Source organism: Haplochromis burtoni, unplaced genomic scaffold (genome assembly GCF_018398535.1).
Source record: "Haplochromis burtoni strain Fernald_Lab_line unplaced genomic scaffold, NCSU_Asbu1 Contig_785, whole genome shotgun sequence".
NCBI lineage: Eukaryota > Metazoa > Chordata > Actinopteri > Cichliformes > Cichlidae > Haplochromis > Haplochromis burtoni.
Genome location: NW_024583146.1, coordinates 65,120 through 92,913, shown reverse-complemented (window position 1 = coordinate 92,913; position 27,794 = coordinate 65,120). Strand labels below are relative to the sequence as shown.

The following is a 27,794-nucleotide window of genomic DNA, read 5'->3' as shown; positions in this document are numbered from 1 at the left end:
TGTAGTGTACGGTGTATAGTATATAGATGTAGTGTACTGTATATTTGTGCTTGCTCTCACATCACCAACCCAGACTGTGAATGTGTTAAACCTCAAAGATGTCTTAAATCAAGTCTAGGAAAAGTTGGAGAGCCACGTGTGTGTGCTGTGGGGGAACCACATCCAAACTGGATTAGAAAATGCAATCAAGGTGGATTAATTATGGATGGCAGGCTGTTCAGTTCTGCCTCATCTTTGCATGCCTGTGCTTAGACGCTGCCTCCTGCATAGGAAAGGAGGGGGCAGGCTGTCAAGTCAGGAGAATCAAAGGATTTTGAGTGAAAGCAGTAATGGCATGTGTACTGGAATGACAACAGCACTGCTAGCCTGCTACCATCAGATGTCTGAAAATACCAGACACAAAACCTTCATCTGACATCTCTAACTATATCTTTCCAGGTGTTTGGACAAACCTTCCAGTCTGAGTCGTGGATAAAAAGACATGAAACTGTTCAGGGGAGTGGGGTGTGATGTGCTAAATGATTTTTTTACTATCATCAAAGATAAATGAATCACTCCACTCCATATATACTCATAATAAATTTTCCAACAGTCGCCTTTGATTACATCAGCTGCAGGGGAAAAAAGTCTGTGAAACATCTGCTTAAAGTGTCGAGGTTTACTGACGGAAGATCTGAGTGTTAGACGAAAACTGTGTGATGAAGAGTGCAACTTCCAGCCCTGATTATAATGATACGACTGTTGAAGATGGATTAGTGCTGTGGTAATGTACAGTACACTGACTGTAACACAGAATTTGAAAAGAGGTACCAGTCCATGCTCCAAACTCCATGTCAAGGGAGTCTTCTACATGTAAATGTTAATTCAGTGAGCATAAACTCTCAGGAGGAAACCTGGTGTTGTTATGAGAGACAACACCCATCCCAACTTGGATGGAGCAGCCCTCATTTCATCTATCCAAATTTATTAAACCCCCCCAAAATGTGACTATCCAGAGTTGCAGTCTTACACGCCTCTCTGCAGCTTCTCCTCCTGTTACTCCCCCACAACCCCATCTCCACAGAGACTGTGTCAGCTCCCAAACAGACAAAAAACTAACTAAAAACCAGCAACAATCAACTTAAACATAAACAATCACAATAATCCACCCACTGTTATCATCTTCAATGCCCTGTACCAACACAGAGCAGAGCAGCTACCTGAACGCTGCTCCAACAGAGGTCGATCATCTTGTTAATAATTTCACCTCCTCACTACGTACGACTCTGGATACTGTAGCTCCTGCTAGACCTCAGTGCAGATGACACCCAGTTCTATCTGTCCATGAAGCCAGATGACACACACCAATGAGTTAAACTGCAGGAATGTCTTAAAGACATAAAGACCTGGATGGCCGCTAACTTTCTGCTTCTTAATTCAGATCAAATTGAGGTTATTGTACTCGGCCCTGAAAAGCTTAGAAATATGGTATCTAAGCAGATTCTTTCTCTGGATGGCATTACCTTACACTGAGTGGCACTGAAGCGAACGGGAGTGGAGGGTGCTGTCCTTCTGTGGGTCGTTTCTCCGAAAACTCGTGGGTGGCTGTAGGTCATCTACTGATCGGAAGGTTGGCGGTTCAATTCCTGGCTTCCCCTAGTCTGCATGCCAAATATCCTTGGGCAAGATACTAACCCCAAATTGCTCTCCGATGCGTCCATCGGAGTGTGAATGCGTGGCATTGCACTGGCAGCAGACAGGTTGTCCTCTTTCAAACCATCTGTGCTCTCTGTGCAAAATTTGACCACTGGCATCTTTTCTTTGCCAATATGTCGCGACCCTCAATGACCCTCCTCAGGGACAACACCGACTAACGTTGAAATACCTGGGACAGCATTTGTTTTACGAAATGAAACAGATTCTGCGAGGAGAGCTGAAATGTCTTCAAGACATTTGAAAGAAGTCCAGCTGCTGTCTTTCCAAGCTCCTTAGACTACCATGACCCGGATGACTGAGAGCCTACAGACTTTAAACTCACTGACTTGCTGTAATTTTCGCATGCACGGCAGCTAGTCAACATGAGAGCCTAGTGCACTGCTGCTGATTGTTCAGCATCCAGAACGTCTTTACAAAGCCTTCAGTGTTTCCATTAGGATAAAACTTTGCATCAGCAATGCATGAACTGACTTTTTGAGATATAAATAGCTTCCAGCCTGTTGGAGGAGAATCTGCACTGTAATATGAATCTGGAGAAAACTACAATGTCTGTTTAAATATACTCCATTCATTAAGAAAAACATTTAAATGAGCCATAATGCCAGTTCGTCGAGTATCAGGCAGCAGAATGATATGCAGTGGGGGGGGGGCACTCATTACTTATGCCTTTCAACCAGCCCACACTCTACTCTCCTTCAGCTGCTAAAGAGCAAAGCTTTCTGTGTTCCTTAATCCTTATCCCTCTACAGACCTTTTCCCTGCGGGAGCATGTCATTTTTTCAGAATGTGTTAGCAGCCTGAGTGAATTCCTACCAATTAGCAGCTTAGGCCATGTGTGTGTGTCAATACTGGTCTCCGTATCCAAGTTTCAGCTGCGTTCTGCTGTAAATCAGCAAGCAGAAGCAGCAGTTTCTGTACATGTTTGACTGGCACTCGCTCTAACTCTGCACACTCAGTACATATCTATTTGGACCAATTAGGAAGGCTTTTACCATGGTGGCAGTGCAGGATACGGAGACCCTGATTCATTCGCTGAAAAGCACCTTAATAAATTCCTCACTTTTAATGTTTCACACTGTTAAAAGGAATGCCAGCCGCATTCCCCATTACAGCTTTCAATAAATGACAAACGGCAGCGGAGTAAACTGGAAGCAAGCGGCAGCGTCACACTTTTCAGCTTGCCTTTCAAAGCCATCCTAATAGCAAATAAAGACGTGTTAGGCATTGTGTGCTGGCGCTTCAGCAGCGAGGCACTTTGTTCCACAGTTGCCCAGGCTTAAGTTAATGAATAGAGCCGCTGCTTGACTGAGGCTAATTCACATCGCTCAGCAGAAGAGCTTCTATATCGATGTAGATCAGTTACACAGGAAGTGAAAGAGGGAAAGAAACTCTGAGGGGGGGGCAGGGACATTAAAGAGTGAAGCAGGGACACGATTCAGAAATAACTCGACATTTGATTCAAGTCAACAATGTGTAACTTTGTGTTTCATTTAGCTGTAAAGGCTGACGCGTCTAAATACTTCACAGTAATTAACAACTGAATGACTCCATTCAATTCAATCTTATTTATTTGGTGCCAACATACAACAACAGGCAGCTGAAAGTGTGCATAAAGTTTAGACCTTGATGGATTGATGCTTCACCTTTAATGCAGCCGCTCCAGCCGCTGCTGGTCTCAGCTTTGTGAAAGTGAAAACCACACTCAGCAGGATGGAGGAGCTGAATCCCGTTTCACAACGCTTTGCCTTAAGACGCTGCTGGGTAGTTTTCACTCATTATCTGCCTGCACGCTGAACAGCTGTTCATCTGATTTGCAGCATTGCACTAAGTCTGAGCTTAAGGTAGAACTTCAAAAGTCACACCATCAACACACACTACAGCACCATTCCCACTGCACTCGTACTGCACTACGCCTCTACCACACCTGATCAGTAACGTGGGATTCTGGCTCCTTCCTTCTACTGACTCCATCTCTTATTCAGCTGCACGTTCATCTCATGTTCATCTGTCTAAGCAATGGAAAAGTCTTCTTTTGTTGATGAAGCAGGGTGAGACAGTGTGGTGACTGAAGCAGACTGCATTGTGCATGTAGATGAAGGGAAGAGAGGTGATGATGGGGATGATGATGGGTAGGTGTTAGGAAGACAAATACTGAAGGACAGACGACGATGAACTTTGTGAAAATGACAGAAAAGACTGTGGAAAACATGTACTTCAAGAAGAGGGAAGAACAGGGCGATGCACACAGGTGGACCACATCTATATCAGAAGGTAAAATCTGAAAGAGATCAGGGGAGAATGTAGCTGGGCAACACTGGATGCTAGTCTGTAGAATAACTGCATAATAACAAGCCATGGTGAAAACGAGGATTAAATGGTGAAAGCTGAAGAAAGATGCTGCACAGAGTTCAGGGAGGAGTTGAGGCTCCGGGACAGTGAGGGACATGGAGGAGTCGACAGGAGTGCTGGGACATACAGTCAAGATGGCAAAGCAGACTGGACACTAAGACTTCTGTCACCTGGTTAGTCAGAGGCTGGAAAGGATGTGCAGCACAGCTGGCTGAGGAGTGTGAAATGTGCTAACAAGTGAAGAAAGTGTGTGCAGAGAGAAAGGAGCTGATGGATGCAGAGAGAGAGATGGGGGAGGACAGAGGAAGGACAGTTAGCTGGAGATGAGACTGTTTAACATAATCCTGGAGAGAACAAGAAGAGCAACATGAAACTACGCATGGTTCCCCTTCCTGTGCCTGTCACACAGCGCTGCGTTGTGTAGCTCGATTCATTTCTAACATTTACATAGTGACTACTTTTGCAGTTGTGTGCTTTATCAGAGCACACACTCCCTCTAACAGACAACACGTTACACCCTGTGGGCTAAGGACACACAGCTGTGTCAGGTAGAGGTCACCACATGTCATTTTGCTCATACGCGTGGGGACTAGTCTTCCTTTGAACCTGAGGAGTGACATGATCAGCTGCATGTTGCAGTGCTGGCCTTGTTCACAGAGAGGCATCATCCCACTGTGGATGGAGCAGCTCGCTCTCTGTGAGCATCCAGACCTGGGACCAGAAGATGACCGGCAGTGTTGTGTCTTTACTCTCGTCCCCCCCAACCTCCCAAAACCAGACCATCAGAACCAGTCCAATGCTGATATAAAAAACACAACAATTTACAGCTAGCGTTCACAAGAGACGAGGATTATAAAACCTTCAACTGTACCTACAACGAAGCCAATACATGTGGACAACTGAACATGAGGTGGCTCTCGTCCCTGTGAGTCCGTGATTTTATGATGAGTAATAAAGAAAGCTGCTCACAACACGATGAATACGTCGGTGTATTTACTGTGAGAGTCGACGTGGCAGCCATAAATAACTCCGTTTGGATTCATTTACTTACTCTTAGCTTTGTTCAAATCATAGTTTTGTTTGTGGTCATTATTCAGTTTTTGTTTCTCAGACTTTTTATTCGATTTCGTGCTCAGTTCTGATTGAATAATTATAATAAAATGATGAAAGGTACAAATGATCTTATTGGCTTGTGAGTGGACTCTGTGATCGTCCCGGTGCACCTCAGTGCAGCATGTAACACCTTTGTTACTCATCTCTGTCACTACCTGTGCGTTTACACATCACGGCTGTGTTTAGTCATTAGTAATGAACCAGCTCTTGCTGCTCTCTTCTCCTTACGCTCAGCCCTGTCCAGTCTGCTTGAGGTTACTTCCTTTAAAAAGGGAGTTTTTCCTTCCTACTGTCACAAAGTGCTTGCTCTGATGGGGTTCCTCCTGCTCTGTAAGGCAGAGTCTGTTCTATGTAAAATACTTTATTCAGAAAACTGAGCTGAAGATAAGAATGAAAGTCACAATCAGTGAGGAGGACCATGGCGTTACGGCAAGAACGAGGCCTGCAGAGGTTTGACAGTGCAGATGCTGAAGGTACTGCAGGTGCTGCTGGGAGTGGCACAACACTACCGGAGGCTGGTGCAGTGCATGTATGAGCACAGCGGTGAGGTGTGCAGCAGAAGTCACAGACGGGTGTGGGACGGGGTTGGATTATATCTGGGAATCTCCTCTGAGCTGCTTCTTGTTGCAGAAACACAGAGAGGAAGCTGAACGGAGGAATGTGGCACCCTGCTCTGTTTCTGTGACTAATGAAAGGATTAGTGGTGAAGTGCTGAAAGACACACTGATGAAGATTGAAGCTGACAGCTACTGAAGTACACACACACAGGAGCAAGTATGCTCAACTGTGACGACAACAAAAGGCACAACGCGTTGATGTGATTAAAGCATCCATGCATCAGTTAGTCACAGCACAGGACACACATGCTTCCGTCACAGCGATCAGTCCTGTTTATGATTGTGTCAGCGTGAATGACATGAAGGCTAACAGTGGTAACAGTTACACTCATTTCCTGCAGCTTTGAGCTTCATGGATGCTCCACGTTGGTGTCTTCATGACGTGATCTTCTGCTGCATCTTCAACAGCAGCATCAGAGCAGCGCTTTCGATGAGTGTGCACTCTGATGCAGTCCTGCTCCTCTCTAAGACAGATCGAACTCAGCTGCAGGTTCTCCAGCCTGCTGCTCTCTCTTGCTTGGCCTAATGGTGACTGGGTACAGTCAGAACGTACCAGTGTGAGTGTGGGTTTGTCCATCAAGCTGCCACTCAGGCTGACAGCTGTGAGTGCTACAGTGCTTTCATTTAGACTGAACATCAGTCACTGGCTGCTACAGTCACGTGATCAACTTCTCCTGGCAGCTTAACAGACACACAAACAGTTCCTGTGGTTCATGCTCAGGTACTTGATGAAGTACAGCAGCCAGTTATTTCATCGAGTGTGAGGACCTCAGTGTGCTACGTCTCACTCAAGCGTGCCACCTGAGACGCCGTGCAGAGACAACACAGGTGTATTTCATTAACACCACACAGCTTTTCTACGTCAGGATTTTCCCGGGCTCAGGAGGACGGAGCCTTTCTGAGCTGTGACAGAGAGGGAAGGGTACAAACCCGGGTCGACCCAGGCTAACTCGTACAGACAGATGGCCATCAACATTCGATCACCAACTAACCAAACGTCATGAATGTGGAATCGTACTCTCAAACAGAAAGCTGCGTCTATAATTATAAGACTAATATCAAGAAGGTGATCACAGACACAAGACCGAGTAAATGCTGGGAAAGTAAACAGTGTGAACTTAAGCTGGAGATAGACCAGTTCACCCAGTCTGAACTGAAAGAAGATAGAAGTGACCTGGAGTGCTGCTGTGACTGTGGCTGCTGTGGAAGGACCTGTAGTGTACATATGTGGGACATGTGGAGGTGGGGGGGTTTCCAGTAAGCATTGTGGTTATGGTCAATATTCTCCATATTAACATTCTCATGGTTTTTAATGCACACACACACACTTGTTTTCATATCTTAGTGAGGACTATTGAACATAAACTGAACCCTGACACTAAAACCACTGTGAGCCTCAAACATGGCTTCAGACCTGTGGGGGCGGGGCGTTTGTCCCCACAGCTGGCTGTTGGTCCCCGCAAACAGATCTAAGCACACAGCAGCTCCTACCTCGTCTATTTCAGAGATGTAGACGGGCTTTTCTTCAAACCCAACAGGCATGGGCTCATTGGGTGGGATCTCCACTTCTTCGTACATCTTACAGTTTTCTCTGCGGATTCCCTCGGGCAGCAGCATCTGAACGACCAAACAGAAGAAAAGGTTTGACACAATATCTCAAAGACACAGAACATTTAACAGGAATTTGAACACTGTGAATCTGAAGCAATACGTTTAGTTTCCCCACTGCAAAAACGCAAAACACTATGAGCAGAGTGTACTTGGTATTTGGAGTTAAGTGGGAGTTAGAGATAAACAGCACAGAGGAGCCTGGGTCCATAACACAACACAGGATGTAGGTCCACAGAGCAAAACGCCTCTCTGAGCCCAGACTGGGTCTGTAGCATGTTCTCTATGTGACTACAGAGTCTAACACAACCACGTTGAAACTGTCACTGATGATAATAAAGACTAAATATGAACATCAAGTCAGTGCCTATACATTTATTCCACATATAAATCAGTCAAGAGAAAAAGAGCCCACCTGACCGACTCCAGTAACTGTCACATGGGAAATGAAGCCACTGTGAAGCGTCTGACTTACAGGTTCACGAGTACACGAGCTCAGCTTTCTACACTAGAGCGCCCCATCTCTGACCATCATCAGTGAACCTACTTCCTGTCTGTGCAGAGGAACAGCTTCTACCAGCTGATGGAGGAAACATGCTTCATGAAGCAGTCAGCTGGTTCGGTCATATGAAACGTTTCCTTCTGCCCGACAGCTCAAGCTGATCGCTGAGCCTTTAGTTCCAGATGTTCTTCAGGCTTAATCACTTTTCTCACACATGTTCATTCATTTACCGAGCAGCAGAAGCCAGTGATTAAGGAGACCTGCTGCTGCACAGACACATGCGTCCTGAGCCCAGAGACTATTTCCTGTGATGGTTCTCAGCACTGTGTCGTGGTCACAGACCCACGCCGTGAGATGGTCACACTGTGTTTCTTCTCTGTGATTTGTTCAGCAGCCTGACAGCCACTAAAGTGATTCTACACTCTGACACGGGCTCAGACTTCGTGAGAGCCATCTCCCACAGTGTAAAATGCAATGAAGCAGCAAGAATGATGTTATCACACAATGTTAAGATGGGATTATCCCCGCTGCACAGATAAATGATTTAGCCTTCCTCCAGAACAGTAAGAAAAGGAAAAACGAAGCACAGAGCACGCGCACTTTAAACCTGTGGGTCATGTCACACATCAGAGGCAGCGAGTGCAGCACAGTAAAATCAGCCTCACCCTGGCTCCTCCCACAAACGCAGCCGTCTTCGTGGCCTCTGCGAGGTTGTCGTAGACGTTGGGATATCGGATCCGCTCGTAGACCCTGTCTCTGCTCAGCACAGGTTCGTGGCGGGCAGTCAGCAGGGCCTGCTCTCTGCACCGAGGCACACGTACAACAGTAAGACAGTAAACAGAGCTTTAACATTTAAATTGGTACAGTGTAAGATCCACGGCCCGGCCCTCATCTTGATCCACAGCTGTGGAAACAAACCTGTGATGGATGAGCCCAGTGAAGAGGCAAAGATGTGAGGCTTTATAAAGGGGCTAATCTTTGTCTTCACACTGCGCTGGATCTGCACACGCTAACATTTTAATTAAACAGATCGCTGCTTTTTTACCCTCTGAGATTAAACTTTTGGAAGAATCTTCCTGCCCCCCTCCAGCCCCCCCCAAAGAAAAGCAGCTTTGCTTTTTTGAAGTCGTCATGAAAAATGCAGGAGGCTGCCAGTCACACACACCTGAGAGCCCAGGTGGGCACACAACAAAGACACACAGACACTAAGATGAGGTTTGTAGAGACGACGTACCGCTGGGCTCTCATCTCTCTGGGGTCAAAGGTCAGGAGAGCATCCGTAGAGTCACCCTCATCGCCTCCTTTGAATCTCTTCCTCTCTTTCTTCTCCTCCCTTCGATACATCTTTAGCATTTGTTTCTCCTGCTCTGATTGGATGGTCACCTGGCACCCGTAGGTGGGCTTGGTCACTTCAGCGCTGACCTTGAGGCTGAGATCTGAAGGAAACAGCTCATCGTTAGTTCTCAGCAGCACGCTGAAGTCAGGTAGGAATACTTTATTAGTGTGTGGTGACAGCTCTATCTGGCAGTGCACGGGTTAAGCTTGGCCGCTGCAGCCTCCCTGTTTGAGACACAACAGCTCAATAAAGGCAGAATTGCTCTTGAAAGCAGATGAGATCTCATGATTGCACCACGGCCCGGGCTGATTGACTGAATGATTTCTTTTTTATCTCACCTAGCGGCTCTACCTGCTGCACAGCCCCCCTGCACTCTAACAGCCCCCCTCCTCCTGTCACTCTCACCCTCCCACCTCCTCGTCATCCTCTTTGCACCATCCCCCGTCCTTTATTGGCCCTCTCTCTGGGAGCTATCGTGCCTGGTTATATGTCTCTAGCAGTGACTCCAGGTTTCGAGGACTCATTTCCCGAGCGATCACAGAGCTATAATTGTGCTGAAGAGCGTCAGCGAGACAGATCAGGGTGTTTCACACAAACAGTGGTGCTTGTGGTCATTACCAGCTTTTGGGTTTGGTGGTACTGTATGGTAGCTCTGACATGCAGTGCCTGTCTGAAAGAGATTCATGGATGAAAAAGCTAAATCCATTTTACATTTGTAATGTTCCTTTGGAGCAGTGTCAAAGCAGGGCGAGTCCTTTACACTCACACATTCACATTTCTATGACAATCTTATTGTTTTTGAAGGACTGACACTGTCAAACACACACAGCGGACTCCACGCCACTGTTAGGACAGACCCTCAGACGTCTGATGAACGACTGCAGGACAGATCATCACTTCACCGTTCATGAAAACATTCAAAGCATTTTCATTTCTGAGCTGTCGGAGTGTAAATGAAAGTGTTGGGCTTCCCCATGTCCTCGTGTGTCCTCTGGGTACTGATTATATTAACTAGTGGGTCTGAGTGCATGCATGTGAGCGACACAGTTCTGTATCCCTGGTCTTAGTAAAGTCATGTAGATTTGTACTTATTAGAAGAGAAGAGTCTAAGACACTACCCAGACCTAACAAATGGACATTAGATGATGAGTGGAAACCTGCCACATGGAAAAGAAATAGAAAAAACTCATAAAAGACATGCATGAGATTTGGCCTGTTTCATATAGTGACTCATATATGACTTACTCGTTTCTCATCACTTTCACATATTGTTTTAGGAAGTATCCAAAACATACACGTTTCATTTATATAATTTTTCAAGGGATCTTATATCTGTTTTCACTCTCGTATGCTTTTCATACAAGTTTCACACACGACAGACACAAACGTTAGAAGATTTATAAATATCTTTTCCATACGGGCTGATATGTGTTTGCCTGCAGCACGAACATTTGTGCCAGTTAAACATTCCTGCAGTCACAGAGTCATTCAATGGAAACGTGACTGTGCAGAAACGAGTAGCAGACATTCATGTTGTTTTCTTGCTGGGCTTGCTTACATGGAGAATGATGCAAACAGCCCCGAATCAGCCGAGCTCGTGTCTGCTCGCTGTCACACGGTCGTCTGTGAGCTTCTGTTCTGGTTATGGCCCGAGGACGCCTGTGGGAGCTTGTCAGAGCAACACGAGCATCATCGCCTTCTTTTTAAGGTTGTCAGAGAGACAGCTTCCTACATCCTGTGGACACCTGCTGTACTACATCTGTACAGACATGCTCAAAGGCACGAAGTGCAGGATGGCAGGCTACCTCTGGGTATGCACAGGTGCTTGGACCTTTCCTCGCCTCGATGATGTGTCCCCATCTCAGCAACCAATGTGGAGAACATAATGTCCTTACTCAGCTTCAGGTTTCTCAAACCCAGCACAGTCCACGTGGTCCTATCAGCTGTTTCTAATCAGTGAGGCCTGAAACAGAAGGTTATCATATGTATCCATGTTAAATGTTATCTGCTGTAATAACAAGTTACTTTGTCATTAACGACCCTGCAAGCATCCAACTAGGATGTGACCCTCTGCCACGTTCTTTCCTTCCGTTAAACACTGCAGCCTTGTAAACGTTAGCGGCCCGGCAGGCAGTTCCTCCCGTGTTCCTCCCTGTACACGGAGACAGCAGGAACAGGCAGATGTTTCCACTGCCCACGGGAGCCTAGAATCAGCTCATCAAAGTGTGAGGGCATTAAAATGTACCACACTGGGTACGACTGCCTCAAATATTTCTTTCCAAAATTGGTCAAACACTTTCTGCGAGTGTGGCCATCTCGTCTTTTAAGGGTGCGTCCCACACGGCGCTGCCTCTGTCGGCCGCTGACACGTGGAGAGGAGCCACCGAGAGAATCTGCTCTGATAAACATGCAAGTGCCAAACTGGAATTTAAAAAGCTAATCAGCAAGAGACAGGCATTCGCACTAAATCCCACTCTTCTTGATGGCATGCAAATAGTGGAAAATTTAATCAGCCTTTTTTAACCCCTCCTGATTTCACCCTCAGTTGTCAAGGCAACAGTAATCTCAAAAGCTGTCTGGCGAGTCCAATTTCTCGACGCTGATCGGGACTTCTTCGAAATTGGCTGACGTGTGAAACAGCGCATGGGTGTGACCAAAATCACAACTGAAACGTTTTCACGCTAACGAGCTGTTCTGTTACTGTCCAAGTACAGTGGCTTACATCAGCCCACCAGTGGGGTCCAGCAACACCACCACTGTCCCAGCTGTGGGTTGGCAGCATTTCACCACAGCTTTGCTTCTGAACATTTACACGTCATCTAAATGTGAGGTGACTGACAGATATTTTGCACACCTGCTGTCAGACTGTTATTGAAGTGAAACTAACACGTCTCTTCTCAGTGTGTGAGAGGTAGACTGAACATGGCTGTGTCCACTGGTTTATATATGTCTATAGGTTGCTTCTCCCCAAGACAAGAACCAACAGACTTAAAAACTCCTTTGTCCCACACGCCATCAGACTGTTTAACTCCTCTCTGGAGGGGAGAGGGAGGGGAAACAGGAGGACAAAGGAGGGGGGAACAACTAAGCTGTAGTGCCTCTTCACCTCACTGTCAATACCTTGTGCAATACTTTTTGTAAATAGTCAACAGTGCAATAGACTCAATACTTGAAATGTGCAATTCACTTGTATTTTTATTTTTTTATTCCTATTTATTCTATTTATCCCCTTTGTATATTTTATTTATATTGTCTCTGTATTATATGTGTGTGTGTGTGTGTGTGTGTGTGTGTGTGTATGTGTGTGTGTGTTGATATATAATATTCTGTAACTTCTGTCGGTGCTGTGCTTTTTTGGAAATCGAATTTCCCAGAGGAACCCCGAGTTAATCAGTTCTATCTTCTTATATTAATGGTGCTGTTTCAGTGAAACCATCTGCTGACCTTAACATCAGTGTGAGACACCAGTTTAGTGAATGTGACAGCTGCAGGTGGCGTAGGCTCCTTTAAACCACACCATCATCATGTAGGCTCCTGACAACCTCTGACACTTTTAATTTGGGAACCGCGCTCCCATTCATGAATCACTTTTCATTCATTTTTTGGTTTTCCAGGTTTTTCCGAAGCTGAGTTTTCAGCATGATAATAACCTTTGTGCCGTCACGTTGCTGTGACTGTGCAGGCCAGAGCTGAAGTGGTGAAAGCTTTCCACACTCCTTCCTGACACGACTGCTGCAGTTTGTGGTCAAAATGACCATGATAAGAAGATGTGTTCACACAGAGCTCTGACGAATCCCTGAGAATAATCACTGTTTGGTCTCTAATGAGAAAGCAGAAATGATGTTTGCCTCTGGTGACACGAGTATTTCAGGGACGACCGGGCGCGTAGGATTTTTTAATCACAAAAGTTTGAAGCTTAATCATTAAAGTGAGACACTATCTCTACTTTCAAGATTAGGCTTCAAACTTTCCTTTTTGCTAAAGCATATAGTTAGGGCTGGACCAGGTGACCCTGAATCCTCCCTTAGTTATGCTGCAATAGGGCTGCCGGGGGATTCCCATGATGCACTGGGTGTTCTTCTTCACTTCTACTCACTATGTGATTAACAGACCTCTCTGCATTGAATCATATCTGTTATTAACCTCTGTCTCTCTTCCACAGCATGTCTTTATCCTGTCTTCCTTCTCTCACCTCCAACCAATCACAGCAGATGGCCCCGCCCCTCCCTGAGCCTGGTTCTGCCGGAGGTTTCTTCCTGTTAAAAGGGAGTTTTTCCTTCCCACTGTCGCCAAAGTGCTGCTCATAGGGGGTCATATGATTGTTGGGTTTTTCTCTGTATGTATTATTGTAGGTCTACTGTACAGTATAAAGCGCCTTGAGGCGACTGTTGTTGTGATTTGATGCTGTGTAAATAAAATTGAAACTGAATTAAATTTATTATTTCAATTGATATTGATAATCATTTGTGGTTACCACATCAGGCCAATCACCCGCCAGGGTCACCAGAGTGAAGCTTTGACTGTACTGATTTCCTCACGGGGTTTTGTTTGTTTTTGTTTATTTCCAAATAGCCTCCCTAAACTTTTGGATATACTTAAAGAATTTGGGACAATTTCTGGATACAAGGTGAATTTTGGGAAGAGCGGGGCAATGCCTATAGGAACGACAACTGGGGCATTTTCGTCTATTTTAGCACCTTTCAAACCCAGCTATAACTAAATATTTGGGTGACACAGAACCAAAGACTTGTATAAAACGAATTATCTTCCTTTATTGTCTTAGCTAAAAGAGGATTTTGGAAAGTGGGAGTCCTTGCCTCTTTCGCTGGGTGGTAGAATAAATATCATCAAGATGAGTATATTTCCTAAATTTCTGTATTTTTTCCAATGTCTTCCAATTTTTTAACCAAGTCTTTCTTTAACAATCTGAATAGTCAAATTTCTTCCTTCATTTGGAACAAAAGCCACCTAGTCTGAAACAGACCGTGGTGCACAGGGGGCTTAGCACTTCTAAATTTTTTGTTGTATTACTGGGCATCTAATATAAGGGATGATTGTACTGGGTAAAAGTTCATGGTAATTAATTATCATGGGTAGCACTGGAGCAGTGAATCCTCCCTGCTGTCTTTGCTGTGTGCCAGATTAGCCCTGGCAGGACCTGTCTCCAGCTTTACCACAAACCCTCTCGTCATCCATTCACTGACATTATGGTACCAGCTCACTTTAAACAGGCTGAACTCTCCCTTATTGCACCACCGCATAGACATTGCCTGTTCTCTCCATCCTTAACGGACGAGGCATTTAACAAATGGACAAAGCTTGGAGTAAGTTCAATGAATGCTCTTCTCACAGACAATATCTTCTGTTCACTTGGACAATTGGTGACTAAGTTCAAGATCCCTCAGTCACATTTTTTCAGGTATCTACAACTTGGGAACTTTGTTGCTTCTAATACTGAGTGCTTTCCGTCCTGTCCACCTCCGTCTCTTTTGGAGGATGTTTTTGATCTTAAACTGGACGCCAAGCGGGTTATAAGTGATGTTTATGAGCTGTTAAGTAATTATAAGCTGTCCACACTGCAATCTCTTAGGGAACAATGGGGAAGAGGATGGCCCAGACTTGGCATAGGATCATCACCATAGGATGTTTTCATCATCTACCTGCCTCCAGCATGTGGTGATTCAGTTTAAAGTGGTTCACCGTCTCCACTGGTCTAAAACTAGATTGAGCAAAATCAAGGATGGGTTTGACCCCACATGTGACCGGTGTAGACAACAGCCTGCTTCTGTACTTCACATGTTTTGGACTTGTCCAAAATTGGGTAGCTTTTGGAAAAGTATATTTGAAACCATGTCCAAGATATGTGGCATTCCAATTACAGCCTGTCCATTTATGGCCATTTTTGGGGTGATGCCAGTCTTTCTGAATCACACTCTGATCTTCTTGCACTCTTTTGGCCGTAGGTTGATCTTATTGAAATGGAAAGAGCCACTTCCATCTGTCTATGGGCACTGGGTTAAGGATGTCATGTACAATACTCAGCTGGAAAAGATCGGCTACACTGTAAAAGGTTCGGCTCGGACATTTTATGACATACGGAAACCTTTTCTAACTTACTTTGAAAGTTTAAATCCAGATACTATTGCTTAATGTGTGTGTGTTTTGTTTTTTCCCCTTGCTTGCATTCATTTTTTATGTTATTATTTACTTTTTATCTGTAATTTTATTTTATCTTATTTCTTTCTTCTCTGGCTGGGTTTTAGTTACACTGTTCTGGAAGGGGGGGGAGGGCTGTTTGTTAATACTGCTTTAATAGTTGTTAAAAGCAATTTTTTGTTCAATAAAAAGACCTCGATCAAAAAAAGGTGTGTCTCTCATAAACACCCACACCTTCTAGGGTGGATGAAATGAACTTACATGTAACAGCTCATCTGATTAGTCGTTCCAGTAACTCTGCTTCAATGTTATCTCTATGGCATACATGCTAACATGCTAACAGGTTTGAGTAGAATATCAGTCAAAACCCCCGATGGTCCAGCTGCAGTCCTCACCATAACAAAGCCAATAACACAAAGTGACGGTATCTCAGTGCTTTATAGATTTATCATGACTTTGTGTTCCTACTTGGCCATTTGAACTGATACTGGTAATTATGGTAATTGTGTTTTCTACAACTTTCAGGGACTGGTGCCACCTGACGGTTGTACAGCCTGGAGGCTGAGGGTTAGCACTGGCAGCTGCTAGTCTTGATTTGTTATTTATAGTTTGATTGACATGCTAATTAGTAACTAAAATAAATGTAGTGGAGTACACCCTGTGCTCCCTTTGCAGAGCAGCCCTGCACACTGCAGATATTAATGCAAGAGAGTGGACGGGTGGCTTTAACCCTTTAAAGCCGGTCGGGGCGGCCACGCTTCGTTTTGCGTAACTATTTTTAAATCCCGGTAGCACTGCAACCACGTAAGCTAGCACAATAATTTTTTTTGCATATGAAACTGGAGGAGTTGTACTTACATCTGATGCCATCAGCTTGTCCTCGGTCACAGTTTCCTTCCACATATAGCTTTGCAAAAACTGCATAAAAAGCACTTGCAGCAACAAAAACATAATATTCCAGAAACACGCTTTGCCGATCCGATCAGCTGTTTGTAACACTTCCTACGTCCATCAGCGCGAACTATTGCATGACCACATGACCTGCCCGAAACCGGAAGTAACGTCATTTTGCGGAAATGTAGTTTTTTTACCATTAGGGCCTCATGAGCCTATACTGGTGTTTTTAAAAGTTATGTTTGGCTTTGTGACTTTCTGTGTCGTTTCTGGGATGCTTAGGACTCATATTGCTCTGCTGGAAATAGTTTATTTGATGCATATGCTGTTTTTTTGCAAATTTGCATTACAATATTTATTTTCATTTTTCCTGCAGTATATAAAAATTGGTGTATTTCAAAAATAAAACTATGAAGACACTTAAAATAAATTTCCTGTGGTGGGAAACTATTTTGTGCAACTTTTTTGTATTTACAGTTTTGAGGGATAAGTCTCTTAAATTTCTCTAACTAGAAATATATGTTAAAAAAACAAAAACGATTTTAAATGTTTTTGTAATTCATTGCACTTTTTTGCACTTTATGTAATTACTATGCACTTAATGCAGACATATTATTAAAATTTTGGCTGTAATGGTTGTATTGATGTATAGCAACTTGAAATGCTCCCAGAAATGGCTCCACAGCATGTAAAAATATACTATAAGCTCTGGCGGACTTGGTTCTATGGTAGGTCTTAAAGGGTAAATCAACCTGCAGATAGTTTTACTATAATCAGCTACATGTTCAACTCTCCCTCAGACTAAGCCAGGAGTTTGTCTCCATGCAGGCACCTTTTTGCAGCTTTTTAGTTCATTTATTTTTGTAAAAAAACAAACAAAACCTCCCTCACTTTTTAAAAGTCCTTAAGAAAAGTTAAAAACACAAACGGACAAAGCTGACAGACAAACGGAGAAATGCTCTCAGTTCTCAGTCATTGTTAGGGAATCAGGTCAGGGCTGTGACTACCACTGCATGTCGGACCAGTCGCATGCTGAATGAAATGAAGGTTCAATGCAACAATGTGTGAACTGTTATCAACAGGAACATTAAGCAGACTTAATGCTGGATGATAAGAAGTTAGGAAAGACTGCTAAGATGGTCTACTGTAGATTCAAATGTAGCACCAAACATCTATGTCTCTAAGACTCATCATCATTATCTGACAACAGCGTCTAAACACGCCCAGCTTCACTCCCTGATGGCGAGGAAAGCACAGTCAGCTGGACACACACACACACAGCAGGTTAGATAAATAACAACCATCCCGTCCACACATGCAGAGAAATACTGCAGCACTTTGTTACACAGTGCTACGGTCCAGTGCTAATATCTCAGTATCCTCTGATACCACCATGCAACAGCATCAGAGTTGTTAGCCTGTGTTGCTAACACTCCAACAGTCAGTCACAGCAAGCAGAGCAATGGTGCCTGTGTAACCTTATACTTCAGATACGTTTAAAACTGCAGGTTATTACCAAGGACATCTGAAACTCTGTGTTTAACCCTCACCGATCAAACGAGCTTCTCCCTTTTAGGCTAGTTTTACTGTGCAGGACTGTCCCTACAGTGCAATCCAATCCAAAGGATGCAGTCATGTTAGGACGCTGCGCACTGAACACAGTACTTATTCTTCCATGAGTATTTCCCCCCCTGAGGTGACATGCCTGCCATGGGCCTTACCTGATGGATAGACAGTCCTGTCAGGTTGGATGCGGAGGAGGGAGTCAACAATGGCCGCCCTTCGCTGCAGAAGGGTTGAGATCATGTCCAGCCCCTCTGGGCCGAGCAGCTCAAACAGCTGGAGACAGGAACAGGAGAAGACAGTCAGTACTTGGAAAAAAACATTTCTCATTGGAAATGAATAGACGTGACAGGCTTGTGAGGATCAGTGGAACAATGCAGCATCCTTATCCCTCGTCTATAAGGGTTGGTCTCAGAATGGAGGCTGTGACAGAGAGCACAGCAGGAAACTGTCGAGGCCTTGCTTTGCTCTTACTTCGTCTTTTTAATCTGTGTCTATACCTTGTAAAGCACTTTGTGATCTCTTATCTAGAAATGTGCTATATAAATAAAATTTTACTTTTTTTTACTTACTCTGTGGTTTCTAAACTTCGTGGTCCCTGTGAATATCTGTTCTATTCACGCTGGGAGTGAGAGGAGAGGTGATGTCCTCTCCTCTCAGTGGACGGAGGGGGTGAGGTTTCATCTGCTCACAGGGATGTTTTTTAAATGAACTCTCATGAATCCTGGCCTTGGAACTGACTGATTAGGTGTGGGCTCTGCAAGGACAGAGACAGACTTTCTCCTTCAAATGGCTTGTGTGCAGTCTCCATCCTTCAGGCAAACGTTAACTGTGTAATAAGTCTGCACGTGCACAGCTACGGGTCAGCAGTGGCAAGGTCTGTGTGGTCTGCTCATTTCCAGTGAGTAAATGGAACAAAAGAACCAGAGTGGAGCTGAGTCACAGGAGGGCATCCTGAAACCACGTGCACAGGAAAAATACACTGAAGATTCCTTTTCAGGAGGATGGTGGTTCGATCCTTGACTCCTCTGAGCCTAATGCCAAGATTGGTGCTGAAGAGGAGAATTACACAGGATGAATGCGGACAAGTCTATGCATGGAATAAAGTAGCTTTAATGCAGGTTTGGAACATCAGTCCATTTACCTGGTCAGGATTAAAAAGGCCTTTTTTATCTGATTCACCTGCTGTTAACATCCAAGCAGCCATGAAATAAGAACAAAGTCAGAAGCAGTACTTACCACTGTAACTGTAACTGTAACTGTAACTGATCCTGTGCCCAGTTTGGATCATCTGCACCAACGACTGGATAATTATAGCACAGCTTAACTCATTTAGGACGGCCTTACTAAACTAAAGAGCATTTTTACATTTATTACCGTATTGTTTGGAAAATACGGCGCACTTAAAATCAATCCTTTGATTTTTCCGAAAGTCGACAGAGCCCCTTATAATCCCGTGTGCCTTATGTATGAACTCTGGTTGTGTTTACTGACATCGAAACGATTTTATGTGCACAACGCTCGAAAATCTGTCAAATGTTTTAGTACGACTTTTATGCTCCTTATATCTGGAACAAACTCCCAGAAAGCCTCAGATCAGCTGAAACACTCAGTTTATTTAAATCCAGGTTGAAGACTCACCTGTTCTCAGCTGCATTTGAATAAAGCACCAAATCCACACTTTTAAGCTTAAATTTCAAAACTTACATTAACTACTGATTTTATCTACTGTTCTGATTTTATCTGTTTTGATTTTATATACTGTTTTGTTTGTTTGTTTGTTTGCTCAACACCAACAAGACCGAATACTTAGAGGCTGGCCCCCAGACCGACGGCACGATCAGCGTCGATGGAGAAAATCTGGCGAAAGTACCTCATTTCAAATACCTCGGATCGATGATCAGCAATGACGGCGATATCCTACTAGATGTACGAGCCAGGATCAACGCAGCGTGGATGAAATGGCGCCAAGTCACCGGCGTCCTGTGTGACCGAAGAATGCCCAATCGCCTCAAGTCAAAGATCTACAAGAGTGTAGTGCGCCCCGTCGCCCTCTATGGATCCGAGTGCTGGCCAGCCACCGCAAAGCACGAACAAGCCCTTCACACGATGGAAATGCGGATGCTGCGATGGTGCCTAGGCCTGACACGATGGGACCACATCATGAACACCGACGTTAGAAAGAGGATGGGAATCGCGCCAATCACTGATAAGATGCAAGAAGCGAGGCTGCGGTGGTACGGACATGTGGTACGGAGCGATGAGAACTCAGTGGTGAGAACAGCACTGCGGCTCAGCCCCCAAGGACGTCGACCTAGAGGCAGACCAAAGCGGAGATGGATGGACCGAATCAAGGACGACGTGAAGAAGATCGAAGCCGATCTGACCGACGCCCTTGACCGACCCAAGTGGAGACGACTTTGCAGAAAAGCGGACCCTGCAACCGAGCGGGAAAAACGCTAGGAGGAAGAAGTTTGTTTGCTAAGTGGGTTTAGAGCTCTGGGTAGCTCCCCAACTGGGTCTAGAGAGTATTTTAAATTCAGGGAATTTAAAATAGAAAGTAGCTCGTCCACAGAAGGACTGGTAGCTCCCCTTACGATAAGGGTTCAGATCGCGCGAACAGGTGTGAATGTGAGTGTTTAGTTAGTTTGTTTGTTTGTTTTAATCAATTTTAAATCATGCTTTTTATTTGTTTTTGTTTCTAATGTCTCTGTAAAGCACTTTGAATCACCTTGTTGTTGAATTGTGCTATACAAATAAATTTGCCTTGCCTTGCCTTGCCTAGTACGACTTTGCTAAGCTACGAAGCCGCACCGCTTGATGGATTGTCGGAGCATTACGGCTATTGTAGGCGGAGCCTCGCGGAGTGATACGTACTGCGCTTCAACATAATGTTACCGTATTGTGTGTGTTTAACCTCTTTTTAAGTTTTGTGGATATTATACATGGTTATGCTGAGGATATGTCGGCTCCACTGGAAATGCCTTTTGGTTAAACTGTCAGCGAGGAATTTGCATTTGCACTGTTAAACGTTTATATAACTTTAATGCAGATAAAAAACAGCTGCTTGTTTAAGTGAAAATACATTGATGGGTTTTTTTTGCACTAATAAAGTTGTGGAGTTTTATTTTGTATTTTGTCTTGTGTCAATTATATCGTCAGTTATATCGTTATCACAAATTCTCAAATGTGTATCGTGATAAATATTTTTGGTCATATCGCCCTGCTCTAACCAAACACATCGATCTATTAACGTGTTTATAGGCGGACGTTCTCCTACAGTGCTGTTAAAAAGGTTTAAAGTGTATTTAAATCCTGGAAAAGCTGGCAAGTTTGACCGTCTACACACATTTTTAAAAGTTGTGTAACATGAATAATTCAGCAGTCAGATGAAGCAACAATGCAGAGTCGTGTGTACAGAGGATCCACTTTCACAGAGCTGGGTTCTTCTACCAAAACAATGTTTAAATGACACCCAGCTGATCGCCTCAAAGCTCCCAACACAAAGTTGCTGAGCAGGTAGCATCTCCACATAGGAGAAATATGAGAACAGTGATATTCTGAGCACAGAGCATCAAATCATGGCTGGACTAAAGGTTTGTAAGAGGGGAGAGTGTACTGTGCTAACTGGATCACTTGTATCTAAAGCACGAACAGCAGACCAAACTATCAGAGGATCGATACATCAGGCTTTGTTCACTGAGACACTGAAGAGCAACTGTAGGAACAATTCTCACACTCAGGATTTAGTAAATGAAAACACTCCAATCATGTCATGGAGAGAAGGAGAAACAGGGAGGAAGGCTAACACATGGCAGCATTAGGCGTGGTGTATCCCAATGAATCACACTAAAGGTGGGTAAATCAATATGAAGGTGAAAAACACTGGCAGACAATGAATTAAGCACAGAGAAATGGGAGCATTCACCAGCAGTGAATCATCTCCACCCTGATAAATGAGAAGCAGTACTCCACCCTCGGGTTTGATCTTTGTGGGGAAGGACTCAGACGGAGACAGAATAATGAGCCCAGGCATCTCCAAGCTTTGAACAGCTACTTAAGACCACAAGCTCTGACTTGCCTTCAGTACAATGGTTCCTCCACTGCACATTTACTGAGAAAGGCAAACATCCTAATATGATTTAAAGCTTTTTGAAACTCTCAGATATGCTATGAACGATAGGATGATAGGATGAACGATCAGGTCTGAACACAGGTCAACTGAACAGTCCTCTGACTCTTGTTTTGGACCTGATCACTGCCAGATACACTTCTCAAAACAGATCTGACTGCATCCAACCAGAAATAATAGGAAGTGAGATCATTAGGTTATGGATTAGCACCAGTATCGGTACCAGTACCCGTGCCAGTATCAGTACCAGTGCCAGTGATAGTATCAGTATCAGTACCAGAAAAGCAACATTTAACGAGTATAGTCCAACTGCTTGTGGTAAACACAGAAGGGTTGGTCATGATTTCCAAATTTCCAGATGTAAATAAATAAATAAATAAAGTCATACATAAACACATAGTAGGCATAACATAACAACATAATATTTAATAACTACACCCTTTTTGGCTCCTACCTCAAAGCACACTTTGTGCTGTAAATCTTACGTGCTGCATAATAATAATATTTAATATTTAGTGTTATATACACAATCACGATGCTGTTGTGTTTATTATATTGCTGGTTTTGTTTGCTTATTTTCTCTTTTTTTTCTCTCAACAGGTGATCCAGGTGATATATATAAAAATGTGTTTTTTTGCCCCCCCTCTTTTCTTTTCCCTTTTCTTTGTCCTTCATCACTATTCCTCTTCCCTGCTGTCTTTGTTTCCCTCCCTCCCCCCTGTCATGTCTGTCCCATCTGTAACAACTGAAAATAAAATAACATAAATAATAACAACATCCAACATGTGGCGGGACTTCTGCTGGAAGAACATTATACGCTATTTCATAACGCCTAAACAGAAGTCTAAATTCAGTGCTACACCTGCGTTTTGCTGGAGGAATTGTGGGGAAGTCATGGCTGATTACGGTCATATATTCTGGTCCTGCCCACTCATACGACCCTTCTGGATGGAAGTTATTAAGATACTTACAGATGTGTTGGGATTTCACGTGTCTTGTACATTTACCTCATTGTATCTGGGATATTTTATAGATTATTTGGTTTCAGATGATGTTTACCTTCTGAAAGTTCTCTTGGCTTCTGCGAAGAAGGCCATAACAAAACGCTGGCTCTGTAGAGATCCTCCCACTGTAACACTTTTTACCTCTATAGTGGAAGACGTCAAATTAATGGAATGTATGACTTTCACTCTGCGACTGCAGGGAGATTTGGGAAGGAGACGGTGGAGAAAATGGCTGGACTTTACAGCTTGTGGCAGCGCCCTTTAATGCATAGAATTAGTAATGCAGACTTGTTGACGTATGTATGTGTGGATGTGCAGATGTATGTACAGGTGTATGTTATCTTCCCATGACCTCATACTGTTTCTGTTTTTTCTTTTTTTCTTTTATCTTGTTGCATAAAAATGTTCCTAAACAAATAAAAAGTGTTAAAAAAAATAAATAATAATAACAACAAAGGTCAATCAAATGGACCAATACAGCAAGGCAGGGATGGTAAAGTAAATCCGTTGGGCTTCTCTCTTTGCCTTCAGACAATAATTCTGATGGCAAAAGAACCAGACGGGACAGGCGGCCAAAAAAACAAAAAAAACACAACAACTTTTTTATCAGTAACAGTTGGGATTTATGTTTCTCATTGAATCCTGGCAGCAGAGAATGAATTTGTCCCCCTCAATGAGCTCTGCCTGGTCGGCTGTCACTTCATCGGGACTCTGCGTTTGGACCGTCGTGGTGGTGGACGTGGCACCGTTTACTGGGACAGTTTGTCCTGCAGAGTTATGGACTCTGAGACTTTCCCCTCCTTTGAGTCACAACTTCATACGGTTGGTTCATCAAATATACTTTACTGTGTTTTATTTTACCATCCTCTCAACCCTGCTGGTGTTTTTATTCAGGATTTTACAGACTTTTTATCTTCCACTATTCAACTGTAGAAAGTCTTAATGATCAGGGATTTCAGCCTGCACGTGGACGATCAGGATGCGGACGATCAGGATATGGATGATGCTTGCTCTGAAATGTTCTGATTTGTTGGACCATCATGCGATCACTGATGCTGATGTTGCTACTCAGGGTTTTAACAATCATTGTCTGGAGATATTAAATTCGGTGGCACCTATGAAGTCTGTCATTGCTGCCCGGAAAGAGCTCATCCGTGGATAAATGATGACATAAGGAAAGTCAGAAGAATCTGTAGGAAAGTAGAACGCTTTTGGAAAATCAACTAAACCTGAAGTTCACAGGCTCCACCTTAGGAAACTTTGGGTTTCCCTTCACGAAAACATAAAAACAGCCAGATCAGGATATTTCAGCTCAGCTAATCTCATCAAATAAGAGAAATTTGGAGGTGCAATTTGAAACCATAAACTCTATTGTTTTCCCCGTGGTCCACCCAGTACCCGTGACCTCTAAATCTGAGAGTGATGACTTTCTAAATTTCTTCGTGGATAAAGTTAATAATGTCCTTAAGAGCATTGGTTCTTCAATACTGTCTGTTTGTGTCTCTGGTCCACCTCCCCCTCATTTACTGTCAGTGTTTAACCCAATGACCATACATGAGCTTTCACTCCTGCTGGATACAATGAAAATCGAATAGTTATGCCCATAACTTCTGTTCCCTGAAGGAGATGAACGAGGTACAACACATAAGTACGGGATATCACGCCCTCGCGTGTCCTGGCTGAAGAAACTTTATTCATGCCTTTAAGGCAGATGACGTGTGATGACACGCGCACGGCCCCGCCTGCACATATAGCCGCTGTCATCACAGTCATCCCTCAGTTCGATAGCCGCTCTTCACCGAGCCAAACTGCTCAGTGGGGCCACCTTGTGTTGAACCTCGTTCCTCTCCTTCAGGGAACAGAAGTAGACATACATGTTCCCTTTCAGTCGATTCACTCAGTACAACATATCATCACATCCTTAGTGAGCGGTAGACCCAGCAGAAAGGACAGCATGAGCCACCGAAGGGGCTGTAACGTCCAACCGATAAAACCGCGCAAAAGTGTCCAGTGATGCCGCACAAATATCAGCTACAGGCACCCCTTTAAAAAGAGCCCATGAGGTTGCCATCCCCCTGGTGGAATGAGCTTTCACCCCGTGGGGCAAAGCAAGACCTCTGGTGCCATATGCCAGTGAGACAGAGCTCTACCTCTATTTGGATTAGCGAAGCAGACAAACAGCTGGTCACATAAACACACACTCTGAGTGCGCTCAATGTAGGTGCGTAGCACACGCACTGGACAAAGAGAATGCATCCTCCTCTGCTCCTCAGATGCAAAAGGAGGGGAGCAAAAGCTCAGCAACTCAAACTCCATTGAGCTATAAGACGCAGGCATGATCTTGGGAAAATAGGCAGCATTTGGACGCAATACGACCTTGAGACCATCAGGAGAGAACTGTGTGCAGGAGGGATGCACAGAGAGCGCATGAAGGTCACCCACTCGCTTTGCTGAAGCCAAAGCGATAAGTAATGCAGTCTTATATGAAATTTCATAGCCACAGACTCAGTGGGTTCAAACGGGGGCTATAAAGGGCCCCCAGCACCAAAGACAAGTCCCAAGCAGGGACACTGGACTTAAGCACAGGTCTCAGCCGGTGAACCCCTTTCAGAAAATGTATGGCAAGGGGATGTGCACCTCGTGTCACCTCATCAAAGCCAATATGACAAGCAGATATAGCTGCTAAATAAACCTTAATTGTCGAAAATGAAAGGCCCTTATCCAGCAGCTCCTGCAGGAATGTCAAAACATCCACAATAGAGCACTGAAATGGGAGAGTGTGGCAGTCCTGGCACCATGTAAAGTGTAAAGTGTGCGTGTTAGTCCCCATAGGGAAATAGTTCCTCTGCATTTAACCCATTCACCCAGTGAAGCAGTGGGCAGCCACCAGTGCAGCGCCCGGGGAGCAGTGTGTAGGGACGGTACCTTGCTCAGGGGTACCTCAGGGTGGCCGTTCAGTGGAGTCGAACCCCCGACCTTCCGATCATGGGGCCACCACTCTACCTACTGAGCTATCCCTGCCATTGCTCGAAGGCTCACCATTTGTAAGCATACAAGCCTCTAGTAGATGAGGCCCTAGCGCTCTGAATTGTCGCTTTCACACTAGGTGGCAAACCCTTAGCAATCAAGTTTAACCTCTCAGCAGGTAAGCATGAAGATGCCACAGATCCGGGCGCAAATGAACCACTTCTCCGCCCGCCTGAGAGAGGAGGTCTCTGCGGAGAGGAAGCTGCCAAGGACTTGCTGCTACCAGGCTGATTATCTCTGCATACCACGACCTTGTGGGCCACCAAGGGGCCACTAGAATCAGAGAGAGGGAATGCCGACGCACTCTCTCTAGAATTGGAGATATCATTTCCACTGGGGGAAATGCATACAGGAGCACGTCTGGCCATTGGTGCGCTAGCGCGTCCAAGCCCAAGGGTGCATCGTGGTCGATTATGGAGAAGAACAGGGGGCAGTGAAGCAAAAAGATCTATTTGCCCCTTGCCAAATAGGTCCCAAATCTGAGCCACTATTAAAGGGTGTAACCTCCATTCTCTCACCAGAGGACCCCCTGGAGAGAAGGTCCAGCCCCAGGTTCAGGTGGCCCGGGACATGGGTGGCTCTTAGAGACAGAAAATGAACACCATAACAGCAGAGAGTGAGACAGCTTCAACAGGGGAGGAGAGTGTGTTTCTCCCTGCCTGTTTATGTAAGACACCACTGTTGAATTGTCTGTCCTGACTAAGACATGCTGGCCCTTCAGGACTGGACAGAAATGCTTTAGAGCTAAGAACACTGCTAACAGCTCTAAGTGCGGACCAGATCCCTCGCACCCTTGCACAGCGCTCCCCACCCTCTTAGGGAAGCATCTGTGGACACCACCTTGCGAAACAACACCCTCCCGATCCGAGAGCCCTGATGCAGCAGCCTGGGCTCCCTCCAAGGACGGAGAGCTAGCATGCAAGACGCGGTTACCTGCAGCCTCCTCCGGAGGTGATGCGATGCACACAGGTGGTGAGAGAGAGTCCAGTGTTGAAACGCTCTCACTTTTAACAGTCCAAGTGGCACTACGGCGATCATAGATGCCATCATGCCCAACAAACGTAATAGCGTCTGGAAACGAAGTCTGCGTCCCACCTGAAATTGAGCGAGGCAGCGATGAAACGCGGCCACTCTGTGCTCCGACAAACGTGCGCGACTGGAAAGCGAGCATATTTCCAAACTGAGAAAAGAAATCTGCTGACTCGGGATTAGCGAGCTCTTTTGAAAGTTCACAGAGAACCCCAGTGTCTGAATGTGTGACAGAACCAGCGACAGCTGTGTCTCTGCCTGCTCTCTGGAGCAAGCTACGAGAGCCCAGTCGTCTAGGTAGACTAAGATGCGGATGCCTCTCTCTCTGAGGGGCGCTAGCGCTGCTTTGGCACATTTCGCAAAGGTGCAAGGAGCGAGCGACAGCCCGAACGGCAGCACTAGGTATCCGTAGGCTACGCCCTCGAATGCAAACTTCAGAAACTGCCTGTATTTCGGGTGTATAGCCACATGAAAAAAAAGCATCTGTTAGATCGATTGTTGCAAACCAATCTCCCGGGCCGACCGCATTCAAGAGCTGTTAGCATCTTGACCCTGTACGTTTGTAGATACGTGTTCAAGACTCACAGGTCGAGGATGGAACGAAGCCCTCCCCCTTTTTTCGGAACAACAAAATAACGGCTGTACCAACCTTTGTCTGCTTCCGAAGCGGGGACCACTCGTAGGGCTGCTCGATTATGGCAAAAATGATAATCACGATTATTTTCACTGAAATTGAGATCACGATTATTTGACGATATTTATTTAACCC

General features: G+C 44.8%; 1 protein-coding gene across 8 annotated transcripts in view; it reads right to left on the bottom strand.

Moving 5' to 3' along the window:
- Nucleotides 1-27,794, bottom strand: part of ascc3 (activating signal cointegrator 1 complex subunit 3) — a gene marked incomplete at its 3' end in the record, with an annotated part of 122,202 nt that overhangs the window by 73,841 nt on the left and 20,567 nt on the right. For all 8 annotated transcript variants that reach the window (XM_014330397.2, XM_014330395.2, XM_014330396.2 and 5 more), the window contains 4 exon segments: nt 7,266-7,391; nt 8,550-8,685; nt 9,119-9,320; nt 17,992-18,109. In XM_014330397.2, coding sequence (XP_014185883.1) covers nt 7,266-7,391; nt 8,550-8,685; nt 9,119-9,320; nt 17,992-18,109 — 582 coding nt within the window.